Source organism: Staurois parvus, unplaced genomic scaffold, assembly GCF_062004578.1.
Source record: "Staurois parvus isolate SC_StPar_1 unplaced genomic scaffold, SC_StPar_1.0 ptg000827l, whole genome shotgun sequence".
Taxonomy (NCBI): Eukaryota; Metazoa; Chordata; class Amphibia; order Anura; family Ranidae; genus Staurois; species Staurois parvus.
The window spans coordinates 6,140,472-6,162,140 of NW_028318623.1; the positions used below are offsets into that span (position 1 = coordinate 6,140,472).

General features: G+C 47.6%; 1 protein-coding gene across 1 annotated transcript in view; it reads right to left on the bottom strand.

Moving 5' to 3' along the window:
* The window catches only part of CBLC (Cbl proto-oncogene C), a 71,855-nt gene that overhangs the window by 23,124 nt on the left and 27,062 nt on the right, over positions 1–21,669 (bottom strand). The window contains exon 5 of the mRNA XM_089655207.1: positions 19,438–19,559. Within this exon, the coding sequence (XP_089511333.1) occupies positions 19,438–19,559 (122 nt within the window). The remainder of the gene's footprint in view (positions 1–19,437; positions 19,560–21,669) is intronic.

A 21,669-nucleotide genomic window follows, 5' to 3' on the forward strand; every position in this document is an offset into this window, starting at 1 on the left:
CAGAACACTGTACCTTTAATTTAAATGCCCTTGGAGTCTGCTGGGGAAGAGAAATAATACTGTCAGTCAGTATGACATGCAGATGAGTGCCGTCGATCTTAGAATCACCGCACACTTCACTCATTTGGGCAGTCACGGGGCCAAAACCAGAGTGTGGAGCCACAGTGTGGCGGTGGAGGCAGCAGCAATGGGAGGCCATACAGCACCCTATGACAAAAATGGAAACCACCAGCAGTGTGAGGAGACCTGAAAGTGGCACATGGCAGAGTGTGGCGATAGAGACAGCAGCAATGGGAGGCCGTACAGGGACCCATGACACACTCTGGACCTGGCAGCAGCATGAGGAGGCGGTACAGGGGCCCATGACAGATTACGGGCCTGGCAGCAGCATGAGGAGTCGGTACAGGGGCCCATGGCAGATTACGGGCCTGGCAGCAGCAATGGGAGGCCGTACAGGGACCCATGACACACTCTGGACCTGGCAGCAGCATGGGGAGGCGGTACAGGGGCCCATGACAGATTACGGGCCTGGCAGCAGCATGAGGAGTCGGTACGGGGGCCCATGACACACTCTGGACCTGGCAGCAGCATGAGGAGGCGGTACAGGGGCGCATGACAGATTACGAGCCTGGCAGCAGCAACTTGGACAGGAGGACGTTCAGCTTCTGCACCGTCGGGTGCGTGCTCGCAAACTGTTGTCTCTTGGAAACGGATTCCAAGAAAGACTGCTGACGGAATCCGTGAAGAGGAGTAGCAGGAGAAGGAGCATCTGAACGAGCGGAATATGCCAACAAGCGACAACAGTGGCCCATGACAGATTACGGGCCTGGCAGCAGCATGAGGAGTCGGTACGGGGGCCCATGGCAGATTACGGGCCTGGCAGCAGCTATGGGAGGCCCGTAATCTGCCAGCACCCTATGACAAAAAATGGAACCCACCAGCAGTGTGAGGAGACCTGAAAGTGGCACATGGCAGAGTGTGGCGATGGAGACAGCAGCAATGGGAGGCCGTACAGGGACCCATGAGAGACTCTGGACCTGGCAGCAGCATGAGGAGGCGGTATAGGGGCCCATGGCAGATTAGGGGCCTGGCAGCAGCTATGGGAGGCCCGTAATCTGCCAGCACCCTATGACAAAAAATGGAACACACCAGCAGTGTGAGGAGACCTGAAAGTGGCACATGGCAGAGTGTGGCGATGGAGACAGCAGCAATGGGAGGCCGTACAGGGACCCATGAGAGACTCTGGACTTGGCAGCAGCATGAGGAGGCGGTATAGGGGCCCATGGCAGATTAGGGGCCTGGCAGCAGCTATGGGAGGTCCGTAATCTGCCAGCACCCTATGACAAAAAATGGAACACACCAGCAGTGTGAGGAGACCTGAAAGTGGCACATGGCAGAGTGTGGCGATGGAGACAGCAGCAATGGGAGGCCGTACAGGGACCCATGAGAGACTCTGGACTTGGCAGCAGCATGAGGAGGCGGTATAGGGGCCCATGGCAGATTAGGGGCCTGGCAGCAGCTATGGGAGGCCCGTAATCTGCCAGCACCCTATGACAAAAAATGGAACACACCAGCAGTGTGAGGAGACCTGAAAGTGGCACATGGCAGAGTGTGGCGATGGAGACAGCAGCAATGGGAGGCCGTACAGGGACCCATGAGAGACTCTGGACTTGGCAGCAGCATGAGGAGGCGGTATAGGGGCCCATGGCAGATTAGGGGCCTGGCAGCAGCTATGGGAGGCCCGTAATCTGCTAGCACCCTATGACAAAAAATGGAACACACCAGCAGTGTGAGGAGACCTGAAAGTGGCACATGGCAGAGTGTGGCGATGGAGGCAGCAGCAATGGGAGGCCGTACAGGGACCCATGAGAGACTCTGGACTTGGCAGCAGCATGAGGAGGCGGTATAGGGGCCCATGGCAGATTAGGGGCCTGGCAGCAGCTATGGGAGGCCCGTAATCTGCCAGCACCCTATGACAAAAAATGGAACACACCAGCAGTGTGAGGAGACCTGAAAGTGGCACATGTTTGGGGCATGATTCATGGCGGATTTAGTCAGTTGTGTCAGGAACTGGTGGTTTGAAATCCAGACTAATCCACGCCTGATTCATTTTCACAAACGTGAGTCTCTCCACACTTTGGGTGGACAGTCGTGTCCTCCGCGGAGTTGCAATACCTCCTGCCGCACTAAACACGCGCTCCGATGCCACGCTACTGGCCGGGCATGACAGCCTTTCAAGGGCAAATTCAGCTAGTTGGGGCCAAAGGTCAAGTTTCGTTGCCCAGTAGTCAAGGGGATTGTCTACCTCGGTTGGCAGGGTGCTGTCCAAGTAGGCCTAAGCCTGTTGTTTGAGGTCCTGCTCCAGGTCCACCTGATGCTGCTGCTGCTGCTGCGGCTGGTTAGTAGTTTCCTCACTGCGCTGGTGAAGAAAGCTACTCATCATCGACTGCAGACTGAGGCAGCCGCTGCTGGTGGAGCTGCCACTGCTCCTACCACCCCACCCCTCCCCTGCTGCCATGGCAGCGGAACACGAGCGCACAGGGCCCACAGTGTCTGAGGATGGACGTTGGCGCAGACAGGCAGAGACCAGCTGACTACATAGGTGTTTTTTATAGTACGTTATTTTGGCCTCCCTCTCAGCAGGTGTGAAAAAGGCCACCATTTTTGAACGGTAGCGAGGGTCCAACAAGGTGGACAGCCAAAAGTCATCCCTCTGTCTGATGGTTATTATTCGGCTGTCGCTACGCAAGCAACCGAGCATGCTATGGGCCATTTGTGCCAAGGAATGCGAGGGACTCCCTGCCTCCATCTCCACAGCATACTGCCACGGTGCGTCTAGGTCCTCTGTCTCCTCTTCCTCCTCCTCTACCAGATGCTCCTGCTCCTCCACTCCTGTCCGCTGAGTGGAAAAACCACCCATTTCACTCAATAATTCCTGAGCACCAATGTCCTCCTCTACCTCCTCCTCTTCTTCCAGTCCTGCCCCCACAGGGGCCATGTGGCGTTGAGATCTGTGCGCCACGTCTACCGCACCCTGACCAGCCATTGTTAACAGCATTTGTTCCAGGACGTGCAACAGAGGAATGACGTCGTTCATCCCATAGTCCTGCCGACTCACGAATAGCGTGGCCTCCTCAAAGGGCCTGAGCAAGCGCAGGTGTCACGCATGAGCTGCCAATGGCTGACATCTAAGTTACACAGGGAGTACCTTTATCTGCTTTTAACATCAGGAAATCTGTGATGGCCTTTTGCTGTTCGTAAAGGCGGTCTAACATATGTAGGGTTGAATTCCACCTTGTTGCAACGTCACAGCATGAGGAGTCGGTATAGGGGCCCATGGCAGATTAGGGGCCTGGCAGCAGTTATGGGAGGCCCATAATCTGCCAGCACCCTATGACAAAAAATGGAACACACCAGCAGTGTGAGGAGACCTGAAAGTGGCACATGGCAGAGTGTGGCGATGGAGACAGCAGCAATGGGAGGCCGTACAGGGACCCATGAGAGACTCTGGACCTGGCAGCAGCATGAGGAGGCGGTATATAGGGGCCTACGGCAGATTAGGGGCCTGGCAGCAGCTATAGGAGGCCCGTAATCTGCCAGCACCCTATGTCAAAAAATTCAACACACCAGCAGTGTGTGAGGAGACCTGAAAGTGGCACATGGCAGAGTGTGGCGATGGAGACAGCAGCAATGGGAGGCCGTACAGGGACCCATGACAGACTCTGGACTTGGCAGCAGCATGAGGAGGCGGTATATAGGGGCTTATGGCAGATTAGGGGCCTGGCAGCAGCTATAGGAGGCCCGTAATCTGCCAGCACCCTATGTCAAAAAATTCAACACACCAGCAGTGTGAGGAGACCTGAAAGTGGCACATGGCAGAGTGTGGCGATGGAGACAGCAGCAATGGGAGGCCGTACAGGGACCCATGACAGACTCTGAACTTGGCAGCAGCATGAGGAGGCGGTATATAGGGGCCCATGGCAGATTAGGGGCCTGGCAGCAGCTATGTGAGGCCCGTAATCTGCCTGCACCCTATGTCAAAAAATTTAACACACCAGCAGTGTGAAGAGACCTGAAAGTGGCACATGGCAGCAGAGTGTGGCGATGGAGACAGCAGCAATGGGAGGCCGTACAGGGACCCATGAGAGACTCTAGACTTGGCAGCAGCATGAGGAGGCGGTATATAGGGGCCCATGGCAGATTAGGGGCCTGGCAGCAGCTATGTGAGGCCCGTAATCTGCCTGCACCCTATGTCAAAAAATTAAACACACCAGCAGTGTGAAGAGACCTGAAAGTGGCACATGGCAGCAGAGTGTGGCGATGGAGACAGCAGCAATGGGAGGCCGTACAGGGACCCATGAGAGACTCTAGACTTGGCAGCAGCATGAGGAGGCGGTATATAGGGGCCCATGGCAGATTAGGGGCCTGGCAGCAGCTATGTGAGGCCCGTAATCTGCCTGCACCCTATGTCAAAAAATTTAACACACCAGCAGTGTGAAGAGACCTGAAAGTGGCACATGGCAGCAGAGTGTGGCGATGGAGACAGCAGCAATGGGAGGCCGTACAGGGACCATGACAGACTCTGGACTTGGCAGCAGCATGAGGAGGCGGTATATAGGGGCCCATGGCAGATTAGGGGCCTGGCAGCAGCTATGTGAGGCCCGTAATCTGCCTGCACCCTATGTCAAAAAATTAAACACACCAGCAGTGTGAAGAGACCTGAAAGTGGCACATGGCAGAGTGTGGCGATGGAGACAGCAGCAATGGGAGGCCGTACAGGGACCATGACAGACTCTGGACTTGGCAGCAGCATGAGGAGGCGGTATATAGGGGCCTATGGCAGATTAGGGGCCTGGCAGCAGCTATGTGAGGCCCGTAATCTGCCTGCACCCTATGTCAAAAAATTTAACACACCAGCAGTGTGAAGAGACCTGAAAGTGGCACATGGCATGAGAGACTCTGGACCTGGCAGCAGCAGGAGGAGGCGGTATAGGGGCCCATGGCTGATTAGGGGCCTGGCAGCAGCTATGTGAGGCCCGTTATCTTGCAGCACCCTATGTCAAAAAATTTAACACACCAGCAGTGTGAAGAGACCTGAAAGTGGCACATGGCAGCAGAGTGTGGCGATGGAGACAGCAGCAATGGGAGGCCGTACAGGGACCCATGAGAGACTCTGGACCTGGCAGCAGCAGGAGGAGGTGGTATATAGGGGCCCATGGCAGATTAGGGGCCTGGCAGCAGCTATGTGAGGCCCGTAATCTGCCTGCACCCTATGTCAAAAAATTTAACACACCAGCAGTGTGAAGAGACCTGAAAGTGGCACATGGCAGCAGAGTGTGGCGATGGAGACAGCAGCAATGGGAGGCCGTACAGGGACCATGACAGACTCTGGACTTGGCAGCAGCATGAGGAGGCGGTATATAGGGGCCCATGGCAGATTAGGGGCCTGGCAGCAGCTATGTGAGGCCCGTAATCTGCCTGCACCCTATGTCAAAAAATTTAACACACCAGCAGTGTGAAGAGACCTGAAAGTGGCACATGGCAGCAGAGTGTGGCGATGGAGACAGCAGCAATGGGAGGCCGTACAGGGACCATGACAGACTCTGGACTTGGCAGCAGCATGAGGAGGCGGTATATAGGGGCCCATGGCAGATTAGGGGCCTGGCAGCAGCTATGTGAGGCCCGTAATCTGCCTGCACCCTATGTCAAAAAATTTAACACACCAGCAGTGTGAAGAGACCTGAAAGTGGCACATGGCAGCAGAGTGTGGCGATGGAGACAGCAGCAATGGGAGGCCGTACAGGGACCATGACAGACTCTGGACTTGGCAGCAGCATGAGGAGGCGGTATATAGGGGCCCATGGCAGATTAGGGGCCTGGCAGCAGCTATGTGAGGCCCGTAATCTGCCTGCACCCTATGTCAAAAAATTTAACACACCAGCAGTGTGAAGAGACCTGAAAGTGGCACATGGCAGCAGAGTGTGGCGATGGAGACAGCAGCAATGGGAGGCCGTACAGGGACCCATGAGAGACTCTGGACCTGGCAGCAGCAGGAGGAGGTGGTATATAGGGGCCCATGGCAGATTAGGGGCCTGGCAGCAGCTATGTGAGGCCCGTAATCTGCCTGCACCCTATGTCAAAAAATTTAACACACCAGCAGTGTGAAGAGACCTGAAAGTGGCACATGGCAGCAGAGTGTGGCGATGGAGACAGCAGCAATGGGAGGCCGTACAGGGACCCATGAGAGACTCTGGACCTGGCAGCAGCAGGAGGAGGTGGTATATAGGGGCCCATGGCAGATTAGGGGCCTGGCAGCAGCTATGTGAGGCCCGTAATCTGCCTGCACCCTATGTCAAAAAATTTAACACACCAGCAGTGTGAAGAGACCTGAAAGTGGCACATGGCAGCAGAGTGTGGCGATGGAGACAGCAGCAATGGGAGGCCGTACAGGGACCCATGAGAGACTCTGGACCTGGCAGCAGCAGGAGGAGGTGGTATATAGGGGCCCATGGCAGATTAGGGGCCTGGCAGCAGCTATGTGAGGCCCGTAATCTGCCTGCACCCTATGTCAAAAAATTTAACACACCAGCAGTGTGAAGAGACCTGAAAGTGGCACATGGCAGCAGAGTGTGGCGATGGAGACAGCAGCAATGGGAGGCCGTACAGGGACCCATGAGAGACTCTGGACCTGGCAGCAGCAGGAGGAGGTGGTATATAGGGGCCTATGGCAGATTAGGGGCCTGGCAGCAGCTATAGGAGGCCCGTAATCTGCCAGCACCCTATGTCAAAAAATTAAACACACCAGCAGTGTGAGGAGACCTGAAAGTGGCACATGTTTGAGGCATGATTCATGGCGGATTTAGTCAGTTGTGTCAGGAACTGGTGGTTTGAAATCCAGACTAATCCACGCCTGATTCATTTTCACAAACGTGAGTCTCTCCACACTTTGGGTGGACAGTCGTGTCCTCCGCGGAGTTACAATACCTCCTGCCGCACTAAACACGCGCTCCGATGCCACGCTACTGGCCGGGCATGACAGCCTTTCAAGGGCAAATTCAGCTAGTTGGGGCCAAAGGTCAAGTTTCGTTGCCCAGTAGTCAAGGGGATTGTCTACCTCGGTTGGCAGGGTGCTGTCCAAGTAGGCCCAAGCCTGTTGTTTGAGCTCCTGCTCCAGGTCCACCTGATGCTGCTGCTGCTGCTGCGGCTGGTTAGTAGTTTCCTCACTGCGCTGGTGAAGAAAGCTACTCATCATCGACTGCAGACTGAGGCAGCCGCTGCTGGTGGAGCTGCCACTGCTCCTACCACCCCACCCCTCCCCTGCTGCCATGCCAGCGGAACGCGAGCGCACAGGGCCCACAGTGTCTGAGGATGGACGTTGGCGCACAAAGGCAGAGACCAACTGACTACATAGGTGGTTTTTATAGTACGTAATTTTGGCCTCCCTCTCAGCAGGTGTGAAAAAGGCCACCATTTTGGACCGGTAGCGAGGGTCCAACAAGGTGGACAGCCAAAAGTCATCCCTCTGTCTGATGGTTATTATTCGGCTGTCGCTACGCAAGCAACCGAGCATGCTATGGGCCATTTGTGCCAAGGAATGCGAGGGACTCCCTGCCTCCATCTCCACAGCATACTGCCACGGTGCGTCTGGGTCCTCTGTCTCCTCCTCCTCCTCCTCTACCAGATGCTCCTGCTCCTCCACTCCTGTCCGCTGAGTGGAAAAACCACCCATTTCACTCAATAATTCCTGAGCACAAATGTCCTCCTCTACCTCCTCCTCTTCTTCCTGTCCTGCCCCCACAGGGGTCATGTGGCGTTGAGATCTGTGCGCCACGTCTACCGCACCCTGACCAGCCATTGTTAACAGCATTTGTTCCAGGACGTGCAACAGAGGAATGACGTCGTTCATCCCATAGTCCTGCCGACTCACGAATAGCGTGGCCTCCTCAAAGGGCCTGAGCAAGCGGCAGGTGTCACGCATGAGCTGCCAATGGCTGACATCTAAGTTACACAGGGGAGTACCTTTATCCGCTTGTAACATCAGGAAATCGGTGATGGCCTTTCGCTGCTCGTAAAGGCGGTCTAACATGTGTAGGGTTGAATTCCACCTTGTTGCAACGTCGCAGATCAGGCGATGCTGTGGAATTCCGTTCTGCCGCTGCAGCTCAATGAGGGTGTTCTTTGCGGTGTAGGAATGGCTGAAATGCATGCACAGTTTACGTGACATTTTAAGGATGTCTTGCAGTGGGATGGTGGATTTTAGGAACCGCTTGACAACCAGATTGAACACGTGAGCCATGCATGGCGCATGGCACAACCTTCCTTGACGCAGAGCAGACACCATGTTCTTTCCGTTGTCAGTCAACATGGTTCCGATTTTTAGTTTGCGCGGAGACAGCCATCTGTCGATTTCTCTGTTCATTACACTCAGCAGTTCCTCCCCTGTGTGACTACGTTCGCCAAGGCATACCAGGTGCAGCACAGCGTGACACCGTTGCGCCCTGCACATGTGATATGCCGGTCGGGTAATGGGACTTGGCACGGGGGTGGCGGCTGAGGACACGGCGGAAAAAGAGGTGGTAGAGGCGGACATGCTTGCTGGACCAAGGACGTGCAAACGTGGAGGCAAAAGCGTCGTGACCTGTCCAAGTTGCTGGTGCGGCTGTGCCGGCACCACGTTCACCCAGTGGGCCGTAAATGACATGTACTGTCCCTGACCGTAGTTACAGCTCCACACGTCGGCGCTGCCGTGCACTTTGGCAGAGACCGACATGCTCAAAGACTGGCCCACCATCTCTTCTACATGTGAATGCAGGGCTGGCACTGCCTTTTGGGCAAAGAAATGACGGCTTGGCACTCTCCACCGCGGCGCGGCACAAGCCATCATTTCTCGGAAAGGTGCTGAGTCCACCAGTTGGAAAGGGAGGGACTGCAGCACCAGCAACTTGGACAGGAGGACGTTCAGCTTTTGCACCGTCGGGTGCGTGCTCGCAAACTGTTGTCTCTTGGATACGGATTCCAAGAAAGACTGTTGACGGAATCCGAGAAGAGGAGTAGCAGGAGAAGGAGCATCTGAACGAGCGGAAGATGCCAATGAGCGACAACTCCCCTCAGCAGAGGTGTTGGAGCCTTGACTGGCTGATAGAGGGCGATTGACGACGTCGGGTGACGGAGCAAGTAACGGAGCGGGTGATGGAGCGGGGGCTGGGGCAGGCAGAACCGCCGTATGTTTATCACGGTTTTCCCAGGCCACCGAATGGTGACGCTGCATATGCTGACGCAACGCTGTAGTCCCAACATGGGCCCCCTGGCCACGCTTGCATTTCTGGCCACATAGTCGACATACGGCTACGTTTACTTCCTCGGGCGGCTTGAGGAAAAATTGCCACACCACCGAGTAGGAAACTTTGCCCCCGCTACTCTTCACTGGCTGACTGCTACTTCCTCCGTGCGCACCGGCACCACTACTGGCCGTGGTGGTAGGCTGCAGTGGAGCTGGTGCTCTACTCCGTGGACGTTTGGCTCCACTGACACTGATGCGACCCTGCTGCTGTCTCCTGGGCAACCCACCGACTGTTTTGCTCGCTGCCAAGCTGCCACCCTCTTCTCCTGATGATGCGGAAGAAATTGCCTGATGACGACGAGGCTGCCAAGTGCGATCAACCTCCTCATCATCAAGTAGGGTCTCCGCCTCACTACTAGCCCCCTCGGCTGCGTCTGGGTCAGGAGACAGACCTGTCTCTAGACCGGCTACCGAGCCACTCTCCTCGCCAGTACTTGTTCGCTTGGCTGCTGAAAAGGCCGATGTCTCCCCCCGTTCCTGACCGCCCTCTGTTAGCTCTTCCTCACTGTACAGTGGGGCTGAGCCCACAGCATGCGATACTTCGCTTGGTGAGGGAACAGCAAAGGACAGGGGCAGGTAGAGGACACGTGATTTCAGTGGGCTTGGTCCCGGGCCATGCCAACTAACGGTTGTGTCTGACGTACCCACCGACCGTTGGCTGTAGGTGTCAGAGGTGACCTGGGAAGAGGAAGACGACCGAGCCAACCAATCAATGACGGCAGGGTTGTCGGTGGAGACACGACCGCTGGATGACACCGGGAGCACTGGCCTCTGGCTGCGAATACTGCTGCCTCGACCCCTTCCTCTGCTGCCACGTCTGCTCGCTCCTAAAACATTGCCTCCTCTGCCACTCCTCTGCATGTTGTCTGACATACTATTTAATTCAACGATTAGGTGTCCCTGAGTAACAATTCTCTGGCACTCAGTAACAATTCTGTCTGTCCCTGAGTATGAATTCTGTGGCCCTGAGTAACAATTCTGTGTCTGTGCGAGTAACAATTCTGTGTCTGTGCGAGTAACAATTCTGTGTCTGTGCAAGTAACAATTTTGTGTCTGTGCGAGTAACAATTCTCTGGCACTCAGTAACAATTCTGTCTGTCCCTGAGTAACAATTCTCTGGCACTCAGTAACAATTCTGTCTGTCCCTGAGTAACAATTCTCTGGCACTCAGTAACAATTCTGTCTGTCCCTGAGTATGAATTCTGTGGCCCTGAGTAACAATTCTGTCTCTGTGCGAGTAACAATTCTGTGTCTGTGCAAGTAACAATTTTGTGTCTGTGAGAGTAACAATTCTCTGGCACTCAGTAACAATTCTGTCTGTCCCTGAGTAACAATTCTCTGGCACTCAGTAACAATTCTGTCTGTCCCTGAGTAACAATTCTGTCTGTCCCTGAGTATGAATTCTGTGGCCCTGAGTAAGAATTCTCTGGCACTCAGTAACAATTCTGTCTGTCCCTGAGTATGAATTCTGTGGCCCTGAGTAACAATTGTGTGTCTGTGCAAGTAACAATTCTGTGTCTGTGCAAGTAACAATTTTGTGTCTGTGAGAGTAACAATTCTCTGGCACTCAGTAACAATTCTGTCTGTCCCTGAGTAACAATTCTCTGGCACTCAGTAACAATTCTGTCTGTCCCTGAGTATGAATTCTGTGGCCCTGAGTAACAATTCTGTCTCTGTGCGAGTAACAATTCTGTGTCTGTGCAAGTAACAATTTTGTGTCTGTGAGAGTAACAATTCTCTGGCACTCAGTAACAATTCTGTCTGTCCCTGAGTAAGAATTCTCTGGCACTCAGTAACAATTCTGTCTGTCCCTGAGTAACAATTCTCTGGCACTCAGTAACAATTCTGTCTGTCCCTGAGTAACAATTCTGTCTGTCCCTGAGTATGAATTCTGTGGCCCTGAGTAAGAATTCTCTGGCACTCAGTAACAATTCTGTCTGTCCCTGAGTATGAATTCTGTGGCCCTGAGTAACAATTGTGTGTCTGTGCAAGTAACAATTCTGTGTCTGTGCAAGTAACAATTTTGTGTCTGTGAGAGTAACAATTCTCTGGCACTCAGTAACAATTCTGTCTGTCCCTGAGTAACAATTCTCTGGCACTCAGTAACAATTCTGTCTGTCCCTGAGTATGAATTCTGTGGCCCTGAGTAACAATTCTGTCTCTGTGCGAGTAACAATTCTGTGTCTGTGCAAGTAACAATTTTGTGTCTGTGAGAGTAACAATTCTCTGGCACTCAGTAACAATTCTGTCTGTCCCTGAGTAAGAATTCTCTGGCACTCAGTAACAATTCTGTCTGTCCCTGAGTAACAATTCTCTGGCACTCAGTAACAATTCTGTCTGTCCCTGAGTAACAATTCTGTCTGTCCCTGAGTATGAATTCTGTGGCCCTGAGTAAGAATTCTCTGGCACTCAGTAACAATTCTGTCTGTCCCTGAGTATGAATTCTGTGGCCCTGAGTAACAATTGTGTGTCTGTGCAAGTAACAATTCTGTGTCTGTGCAAGTAACAATTTTGTGTCTGTGAGAGTAACAATTCTCTGGCACTCAGTAACAATTCTGTCTGTCCCTGAGTAACAATTCTCTGGCACTCAGTAACAATTCTGTCTGTCCCTGAGTAACAATTCTCTGGCACTCAGTAACAATTCTGTCTGTCCCTGAGTAACAATTCTCTGGCACTCAGTAACAATTCTGTCTGTCCCTGAGTATGAATTCTGTGGCCCTGAGTAACAATTGTGTGTCTGTGCAAGTAACAATTCTGTGTCTGTGCAAGTAACAATTTTGTGTCTGTGAGAGTAACAATTCTCTGGCACTCAGTAACAATTCTGTCTGTCCCTGAGTAACAATTCTCTGGCACTCAGTAACAATTCTGTCTGTCCCTGAGTAACAATTCTGTCTGTCCCTGAGTATGAATTCTGTGGCCCTGAGTAAGAATTCTCTGGCACTCAGTAACAATTCTGTCTGTCCCTGAGTATGAATTCTGTGGCCCTGAGTAACAATTGTGTGTCTGTGCAAGTAACAATTCTGTGTCTGTGCAAGTAACAATTTTGTGTCTGTGAGAGTAACAATTCTCTGGCACTCAGTAACAATTCTGTCTGTCCCTGAGTAACAATTCTCTGGCACTCAGTAACAATTCTGTCTGTCCCTGAGTATGAATTCTGTGGCCCTGAGTAACAATTCTGTCTCTGTGCGAGTAACAATTCTGTGTCTGTGCAAGTAACAATTTTGTGTCTGTGAGAGTAACAATTCTCTGGCACTCAGTAACAATTCTGTCTGTCCCTGAGTAAGAATTCTCTGGCACTCAGTAACAATTCTGTCTGTCCCTGAGTAACAATTCTCTGGCACTCAGTAACAATTCTGTCTGTCCCTGAGTAACAATTCTGTCTGTCCCTGAGTATGAATTCTGTGGCCCTGAGTAAGAATTCTCTGGCACTCAGTAACAATTCTGTCTGTCCCTGAGTATGAATTCTGTGGCCCTGAGTAACAATTGTGTGTCTGTGCAAGTAACAATTCTGTGTCTGTGCAAGTAACAATTTTGTGTCTGTGAGAGTAACAATTCTCTGGCACTCAGTAACAATTCTGTCTGTCCCTGAGTAACAATTCTCTGGCACTCAGTAACAATTCTGTCTGTCCCTGAGTAACAATTCTCTGGCACTCAGTAACAATTCTGTCTGTCCCTGAGTAACAATTCTCTGGCACTCAGTAACAATTCTGTCTGTCCCTGAGTAACAATTCTGTCTGTCCCTGAGAATGAATTCTGTGGCCCTGAGTAAGAATTCTCTGGCACTCAGTAACAATTCTGTCTGTCCCTGAGTAACAATTCTCTGGCACTCAGTAACAATTCTGTCTGTCCCTGAGTAAAAATTCTGTGGCCCTAATAACGTTTCTGTGGCCCTAAGTAACAATTCTCTGGCACTGAGTAACAATTCTGTCTGTCCCTGAGTATGAATTCTGTGGCCCTAACTAGCGTTTCTTTGTCCCTAAATAACGATTCTGTGGCCCTCATTAACAAGTCTGTGTCCCTGAGTAATGGTTCTCTGTCCCTAAGTAACTTCTCTCTGTCCCCAATTCTCGTTTCTGTGGCCCTAACTCTGTCCCTGTCCCTAGTACAGAGCGGTCTGCCTCTGTTCAATGACTGCAGGCAAATGAAGATTTCCAAAATGGCCGCTATATATACCTCGACCATTACACAGTGCTGGCTGGCTGGCTGCTGATTGGCTGATGCGATCACATGTCGTTGAGGAATGCATTATGGGGCAGCGCGCCTTGTCTGCGCGCCTTCCCCGACATCCCCGCTCCGTCGCCGCACATGTCAGCCGCCATTTTCGGAAAAATTTCGATTCGCGCGTCCGAATTAGGCTGTTTTTCGGATTCGGCACGAATCGAAATTTTTCCGATATTCGACTCGAATTCCACTTCGGATACTTCGATTCGCTCATCTCTACTGGAGACCTAAGTTTAAGGAAAGTTTTCCCCAGAAGATAAGTTGGGTTTATTGCCCTGGTTTTTTCTCAATTTCTATTTTTTTGGAATGTTATGTTTTTCATTTTGAAATAATTTATTAAATTGGTTAATAAAAGGCTGCTATGGCCATTTGACTCCAAAAACTTGGTTTGTGTATTTTGTATATCTAGGTTGGTGGAGGGTATGGCCTAGCCGCCTTGGTTGGGTTGGGAGGCATATATTCTACTCTTGTCAAGCTCCTGCTTTATGATTTTTTGAAAAAAAGATTTCAGTATGTAAACTGGAATAGCCTATCTAAAGAACATATGCAAGCAAAATTGACCATAAAATTTGACGGAAGGACCTTCTTCACGGCATGACTGCTGAATCAACGTTCCACACAATGTAGGGTAAGTAACTTTCATGTGCTTGAGAACTTGAGAGCTCCACCTTTTGCCTTTCCAAGAAATCTACGTATATAAAATATCAATCAGCTTTACAACTCTACAAAATGTAAGTCCTATACATGGCAGCTTCTCAGTTTTCCTGAGAAACCAAGAAGCTATGCATTCCTAGGCTTGCGGAAAACAATTTAGTGTAAAGCCCAACACCGGGCATCCAGCCAAATATACAGTCAAAGTATGTATCACCTGCCATAGGACTGAAATCCTGTCCAGCCAGTTGTGTGACCCAAGAGCCCCACAGCTGGATCAGTAAGGCTACTTGCACACCGATCCGGCGCAAAAACACAGCAAAAATGCAGAGGCATTTTTACCATGTTTTTGCTGCGCTTTCTGAGCATTTTTTAAAGGACACGACTTAAAAACTGTTACAAAAATGCTTCTCAGAGGCATTTTTGAGGCGTTTTAACCTCCCTAGCGGTCTGATTATGTCAATATTTCTGTGCTCAAAGCGGTACATTTTTTTTGCATGGAAATATGTCATTTTTTTTATTGTAGGCCTGTAATTTTTAGGAATAACTCACTGAAATCTGTCCGAACAAGAGTCTAGTAAACATCCCGGGTATGTTAAAATTTGAAACACGAAATCATAAATTATAATATAATAAATAATCATAAAAAATAATAATATAATAATAATAAATTTAATTCAATAATATATTCAAACCAAAAACACTGAAATATGAAATAGAGCGCCAAGTTCGCAAATCGCTGAGCAAAGTCGCAGAATCGTTTTCAGTGTCTGATGACGAATTTCCCCCACGAATCATTATCACTCAATTCTGCAAGTGGTTCTGATTTACTATCGCTGTTCTCTAGCCAGTCTAAAACCACTTTTGACCTAAAGGGACGCTTTTTTGGACGCCATGGACGTTTTTCAGTTTCCAGGCAGAAAGAACAGTAAAAATGCAGGCAGGGCGCCGGACAAAGCACTCGGGACAAAATGTATGTGAAATGCTTTGAAACAGTAATGTTTTACTATGTGATTTTAGTGTATTTCATGAATGTTACTTTTTAAAATGTTTAAATTTCCTTGAAGATGGATCCCGGCATCACCGGGAGGAGATGGCTGGGGACACAGCAGGGGGGACATCGCGGGAGCGCAGGACAAGGTAAGTGAAACAGGGATCACAGAGCAATGCTGCAGGGTAATCCCAAGTGTAGCTCGGGGTTACCGCTTTTGGCACTGATAATTAATCCCGAGCTACACTCAGGAGTACCGCCAGGTCAATATTTCTGTACTCAAAGCGGTACATTTTTTTGCATGGAAATATGTTGTTTTTTTATTGTAGGCCTGTAATTTTTAGGAATAACTCACTGAAATCTGTCCGAACAAGAGTCTAGTAAACATCCCGGGTATGATAAAATTTGAGTAAACTCGAAATCATAAATTATCATATAATAAATAATCATAAAAAATAATAATATAATAATAATAATAAATTTAATTCAATAATATAATCAAACCAAAAACACTGAAATTTGAAATAGAGCGCCAAGTTCGCACAATACTGAGCTTAGTTCGAATCGTTTTCAGTGTCTGATGACGAATTTCCCCCACGAATCATTATCTCTCAATTCTCCAAGTGGTTCTGATTTACTATCGCTGTTCTCTAGCTGGTCTAAAGGGACGCTTTTTGGACGCCATGGGCATTTCTCAGTGTCCAGGCAGAAAGAACAGTCACAATGCAGGCAGGGCGCCGGACAAAGCACTCGGGACAAAATGTATGTGAAATGGTTTGATACAGGAATGTTATACTATGTGATTTTAGTGTATTAGTGAATGTCACTTTTTAAAATGTTTAAATTTCCTTGAAGACGGATGCCGGCATCGCCCGGAGGAGATGGCCGGGGACGCAGCAGGGGGGACATCACGGGAGCGAAGGACAAGGTAAGTGAAACAGGGATCATAGAGCAACGCTGCAGAGTAATCCCGAGTGTAGCTCGGGGTTACTGCTTTTGGCACTGATAATTAATCCCGAGCTACACTCGGGAATACCGCCAGGGAGGTTAAGGTGCTTTTCAGGTGTTTTTCATTGATTTCAATGGGAAGAGGCGTTTATGGGGCTTTTTTTAACCTACCTACAGTTATTACCTTTTGTATCACTCAACCCTTCCTACTAGATTGTGAGCTAACGAGCCGGGCCCTCTGTTTCCTCTTGTACCAAATTGTATTGTAACTGTAATGTCTGCCTTCATTTTGTAAAGCGCTGCAAAAACTGTTGGTGCTATATAAATCCTGTATAATAATAATAATAACTCCCCAAACATGCCTCAAAGATGCTGCAAGCAGGAGTTTTTACACCGCACCGCAAGCGCAATGCCTCAGTGTGAAAACATACATAGATATACATTCACATCAGGGGCAGACTGACAACTCATGGGGCCCCCGGGCAATAGGGGATAATGGGGCCCCTGTGCCCAAACTCAAAAAAGCCTATAAAAAAGGTACCAGAGTCATCTCATGGGGCCCCCTACTGACCCCGGGCCCTCGGGAAGTGCCCGAGTTTCCAAATGGTCAGTCCGCCCCTGATTCACATACATAGGGAAGCATTTTTCTTGAGATTTTCAGGTGCTTTTTTTAACGCAAAAACGCTTGAAAAACTTCTCAGTGTGAAAGCAGCCTTAAGCTGGCCATACACGTGTAGATTTTTGGAGGAGAATATTCGTACGAAAATTCTTTGAACATTCGGTGAATGAACGAACGCCGTTCGAAAATTGTCTTTTGCTTTTAACATTTGAGTGTAAAAATAATCTAATTTCTGAACGATAACCACATATACTGGGCAAAAATATGTTTGGTCGAGAAAAGTTTTCCTTCCTGCCCTTTTAAACTTTCCCGTCACTGTCGGAAACGAACATCGATTTGACCCCACTAACGATTAGAAAATCAAACGAATATTCTTGAAATGAAAACTCTCGAACGAAAATCTATACTTGTATGGCCAGCTTAAGTCTAGGTTCACACCCAGAGGCGGACTGACCATTTGGAAACTCGGGCACTGCCCAAGGGCCCGGGGTCAGTAGGGGGCCCCATGAGATGCCCCTGGTACCTTTTTCATAGGCTTTTTTGAGTTTGGGCAAGGACACAGGGGCCCCATGATACCCTTTTGCCCTGGGGTCCCATGAGTTGTCAGTCCGCCCCTGTTCACACCTATGCATTTTCCTCGGCGTTTTACAGAAACACAGTACAGTCCATTTAACATGATTTCCTATGGGACACGTTCACATCTCTGTGTTTTCACCTGGTACATTTTTTTGAAAGGGTCAGGGACTTTTGTGAATGCAAAACTTTGCGTATTGGTTCAATAGACTTCAATGTAGATGCTGCAGAAATGCATGTAATGTGTTTTTGATGCGTTTCGAATTTTAATCAGCCCAGCAACATGTTGAAAAAAAAAAGCAAAAACGCATCAAAAACGCATGTGCAAAAAATGGATCAAATGCCAACTGCATAGGTGTGAAGCTAGCCTAAAAGTAGATTCTGATACAACAATAGTAATATTTATAAACATTTTAGTTCTTTTATGTATAGTTAAAGTGGTTGTAAACCTGAAAAATGAACAAAGTATATCCTTCTATAGTGTGTACTAGAATCGATCCAGAACATCTAGTGTGGTTCCTATTTGTTGTCTTTTCCCTCTTCTATCTGCATGAGTTACTTCTGACAGGTTATGCAGACCAGGGGCGGACTGACCATTTAGAAACTTGGGCACTGCCCGAGGGCCGGGGGTCAGTAGGGGGCCCCATGAGATGCCCCTGGTACCTTTTTCATAGGCATTTTTTAGTTTGGGCAAGGACACAGGGGCCCCATGATCCCCTATTGCCCAGGGGCCCCATGAGTTGTCAGTCCGCCCCTGATACCGACATCACAGAATCCCAGGAGTCAGTCCCATCCCCCACTCCAGCTCAGAGCAGGTTTCCCTGTGAAACTGTGTAGAAGGTTGTATGTCCTTTCCTTCCACTCAGGTCTCAGATTAGGGCTCCCTGTCCTGTGCTGTGCAGTGCTGACATCAAATGCCTACCCCATGCCTTCTAGAGTTGAGAAATTCCGCGCATGTAGAGAAGAGAAGATGCAGATAAACAGGTACAACTTATGTAGGAGAATTTGTTTCATCTGTGTATCACCTCTCTTTAAAACTCTTTTAAAAATTCAAAATGCAGCTGTCCTTGTAAAAAAAAACAAAAACCTGCTTCCTTAACCACTTTCCCTTCAGAGGATTTACCCCCCTTCCTGACCAGGCCATATTTTGCGATATGGTGCTGCATTACTTTAACTGACAATTGAGCGGTCATGCAACATTGTACATAAATGAAATTTGTTTCATTTTTTCCCCGACAAATGGAGCTTTCTTTTGGTGGTATTTGATCGCCTCCGCATTGTTATTTTTTGCAGTATAAACAAAAAAAGACAGACAATTTTGAAAAAAAAAATATCTATTTTTGACTTTTTGCTATAAAACATATCCAATAAAAAAAATTTAAAAATCAAATTTCCTCATAAATTTAGGGCAAAATGTATTCTGCTACATGTCTTTGCTGAAAAAAAAAACCCAAAACGTGTAAATTAATTGATTTACGTGAAAGTTATAGAATCTACAAATGGCGGTATATTTGGAATTTTTTTTAATACTATTAATGGCAGTGATCAGCGACTTATAGTGGGACTGCGGTGGGCATTCTGACACTGGGGGGGGAGACTGACTAACTGCCACTGACATCCCCAGTGACGCTAATACAGTGATCAGTGCTAACAAAAAGCACTGACACTGTACTAATGGCACTGGGCAGCTAGGGCTAAATATCTGGGGCGATCAAAGGGTTAACTGTGTGTGTTTTACTAGGGAGACATGCTGTGCAGAGAAATACACAGCAGCATATCCTTGCTCACAGGAGAGAGACCTGTGTTGTTTACACACAGGTCTCTCCCCTGTCAGCTTTCACTGGTGATCACTGAATGCCGGCCAGGAATCATCGGCCAGGATCCAGTGATTGACGTCTTGAGCAGCAACAGAGGCGCGGAGAGGGCGGCGCACACGTGTGCGCTGCCTACCTAGAAATGCAAATGACGTATGTATACATGATTTTGTGCAGCTCTGCCTCCGTGTAGCAGCAGGGCAAGTGGTTAAAGGAATATATTTTTCTTCCAAAACTGCAGGTGCCCATTAATAACTGTAAAGTACAGAGTGTGCCATACCTGCCAGGCTTGTGTGTGTGGCCCTGTAGAAACTCTTTAACTTCATCATAGGTGAGAAATGCCATGTAACCAGGGTGGGTGACGGCAAGCAACATCCAATTCTGCAACAGGGTCTCCCAGGGCTGTTGGATCATAGACAAAGGAGAAGTCATTTTAGGAAACAGAGTCCAACTTATGCTATTACATTTTAGCTTTCATTTTTCTAAAACAAAGGGTATAGATATGAGGATCTTGAATTTTTAATGCTGTCTCAGTTAAACATCAAGAAGAAACTGATTAGTTGAGCTCAATGGATCTGACTACCCATATAGAAGAAAAATATATTTGAAATATATTTAAAAAATATTCTTCCCAAATATATTGACATATATTTGAAATGCTAAAATTTTGTCCATATTCAATATATTTCAAAGTAAATTTTAATAAAGATATATATATATATATATCTATATATATATATATATATCTATATATATATATATATATATAGATATAGATAGATAGATATATATAGATATATATCTATATATATCTCTATATATATATATATATATATATATATATATATAGATATATATATATAGATATATATATATAGATATATATATCTATATCTATATATATATAGATATATATACTGCATGTTGAAATGCGTTTTTATTACAAAATATTTATTTATTTATTTATTATTTATTTATTTCAGGTACTTATATAGCGCTGTCAATGTACACAGCGCTTTACATGAAAAATATTTTTAAAAATAAATTTCAAATATACTGCATGTCTTTCAAAATACAAATCTACATTTTTGGAATGCATTTACAAATATAGGTAAAAACATATGTTAAAATTACTTTTTTTACATGTTAAAAAAAATCTGAAGAATATATTTTAAAAAAAATGTCAAATATATTTTTCTTCCATGTAGGTAGGCAGCTCTGATACATCAGGGAGCCCCAAGAGGACACCTTGGGTGGAATCCATAGCTTAGGAAAGCAAGGCTACCCCATGGCAGCAGAATATTTACAGAGATGATACTACTGACAAGAGCAATGACTTTTCATTGGTGACTCTTATCAAATGGTGTGATCTCTGCAAACATTCTGTAGCCTTCCATGGATGTCAGACAGCCTGCATCCCTCCTTTGTCAAGAACTAAATGATGACACATTGCTTCTGCTTTGAATCCACTATTTACCTGCAGTTAATAGCAAAAAGTCAAAAATATAGTTTTTTCCTCAAAATGTTTGGTCTTTTTTTGTTTTTTTTATAGCACAAAAAATAAAAACTGCACAGGCGATCAAATACCACCGAAAGAAATACATCCAACGGAAACAAACACCAGCGCTCTAATCTTCATGCTTCACATGTAAAACGGTGTCTGTCACTTGGTAAGGTGCAGCCCTCTAAAGATGGGGGAGTCTTGATACTAGCAAAAAAAACCCACAAAACGGCGCACTCTCCTCGGTCATTACCGTGGTTACAAATGAATTTATTAAAAACGTAACAAATGGATACTCACAAAACAAATGTAAAGAATAAAAAAAAAAGTATCACGGACAGTACTCAATTGTTTCTTTAAAAACATAACAAATGGAAACTCACAAAACAAATGTAAAAAACGAACATGAAGCCAAATGGGTCAATGTAATAAAACTGGAGTCCTGTGATGATGGTGCCCAGTGCGAAAAAGCCACCGGACACCATCATCGCAAGACTCCAGTCCTGTGACATTGACCCATTTTGCTTCATGTTCGTTTTTTACATTTGTTTTGTGAGTTTCCATTTGTTAAGTTTTTAAAGAAACAATTGAGTACTGTTTGTGATACTTTTTTTATTTGCACTAACATACAATTTTGAGGAAAAGCTTTCGGGGTAAGTCCCCTTCTTTAAGGTCCAACCACGGTAATGCACGAGGAGAGTGCGCCTTTTTGTGTTTATCTTTTACCACCAAAAGAAAGCTCAATTTGTGGAAAAAAAGGACGTAAATTTCATTTGGGTGCAACATTGCATGACCGCACAATTTTCAGTTAAAATAACGCAGCGCCGTAACGCAAAATATGGCCTGGTCAGGAAGGGGGGGAAATCCTCAGGAGGGTAAGTGGTTAAAAAGAAGAAGAGTTACTATAGAGGAAGAGTTACTCTATCAGTGTGTGAAATTTGAACAACTTATGTGAGTTAAAGTGATAGTAAAGGTTCATTTTTTTTTTGTTAAAATAACAAACACATCATA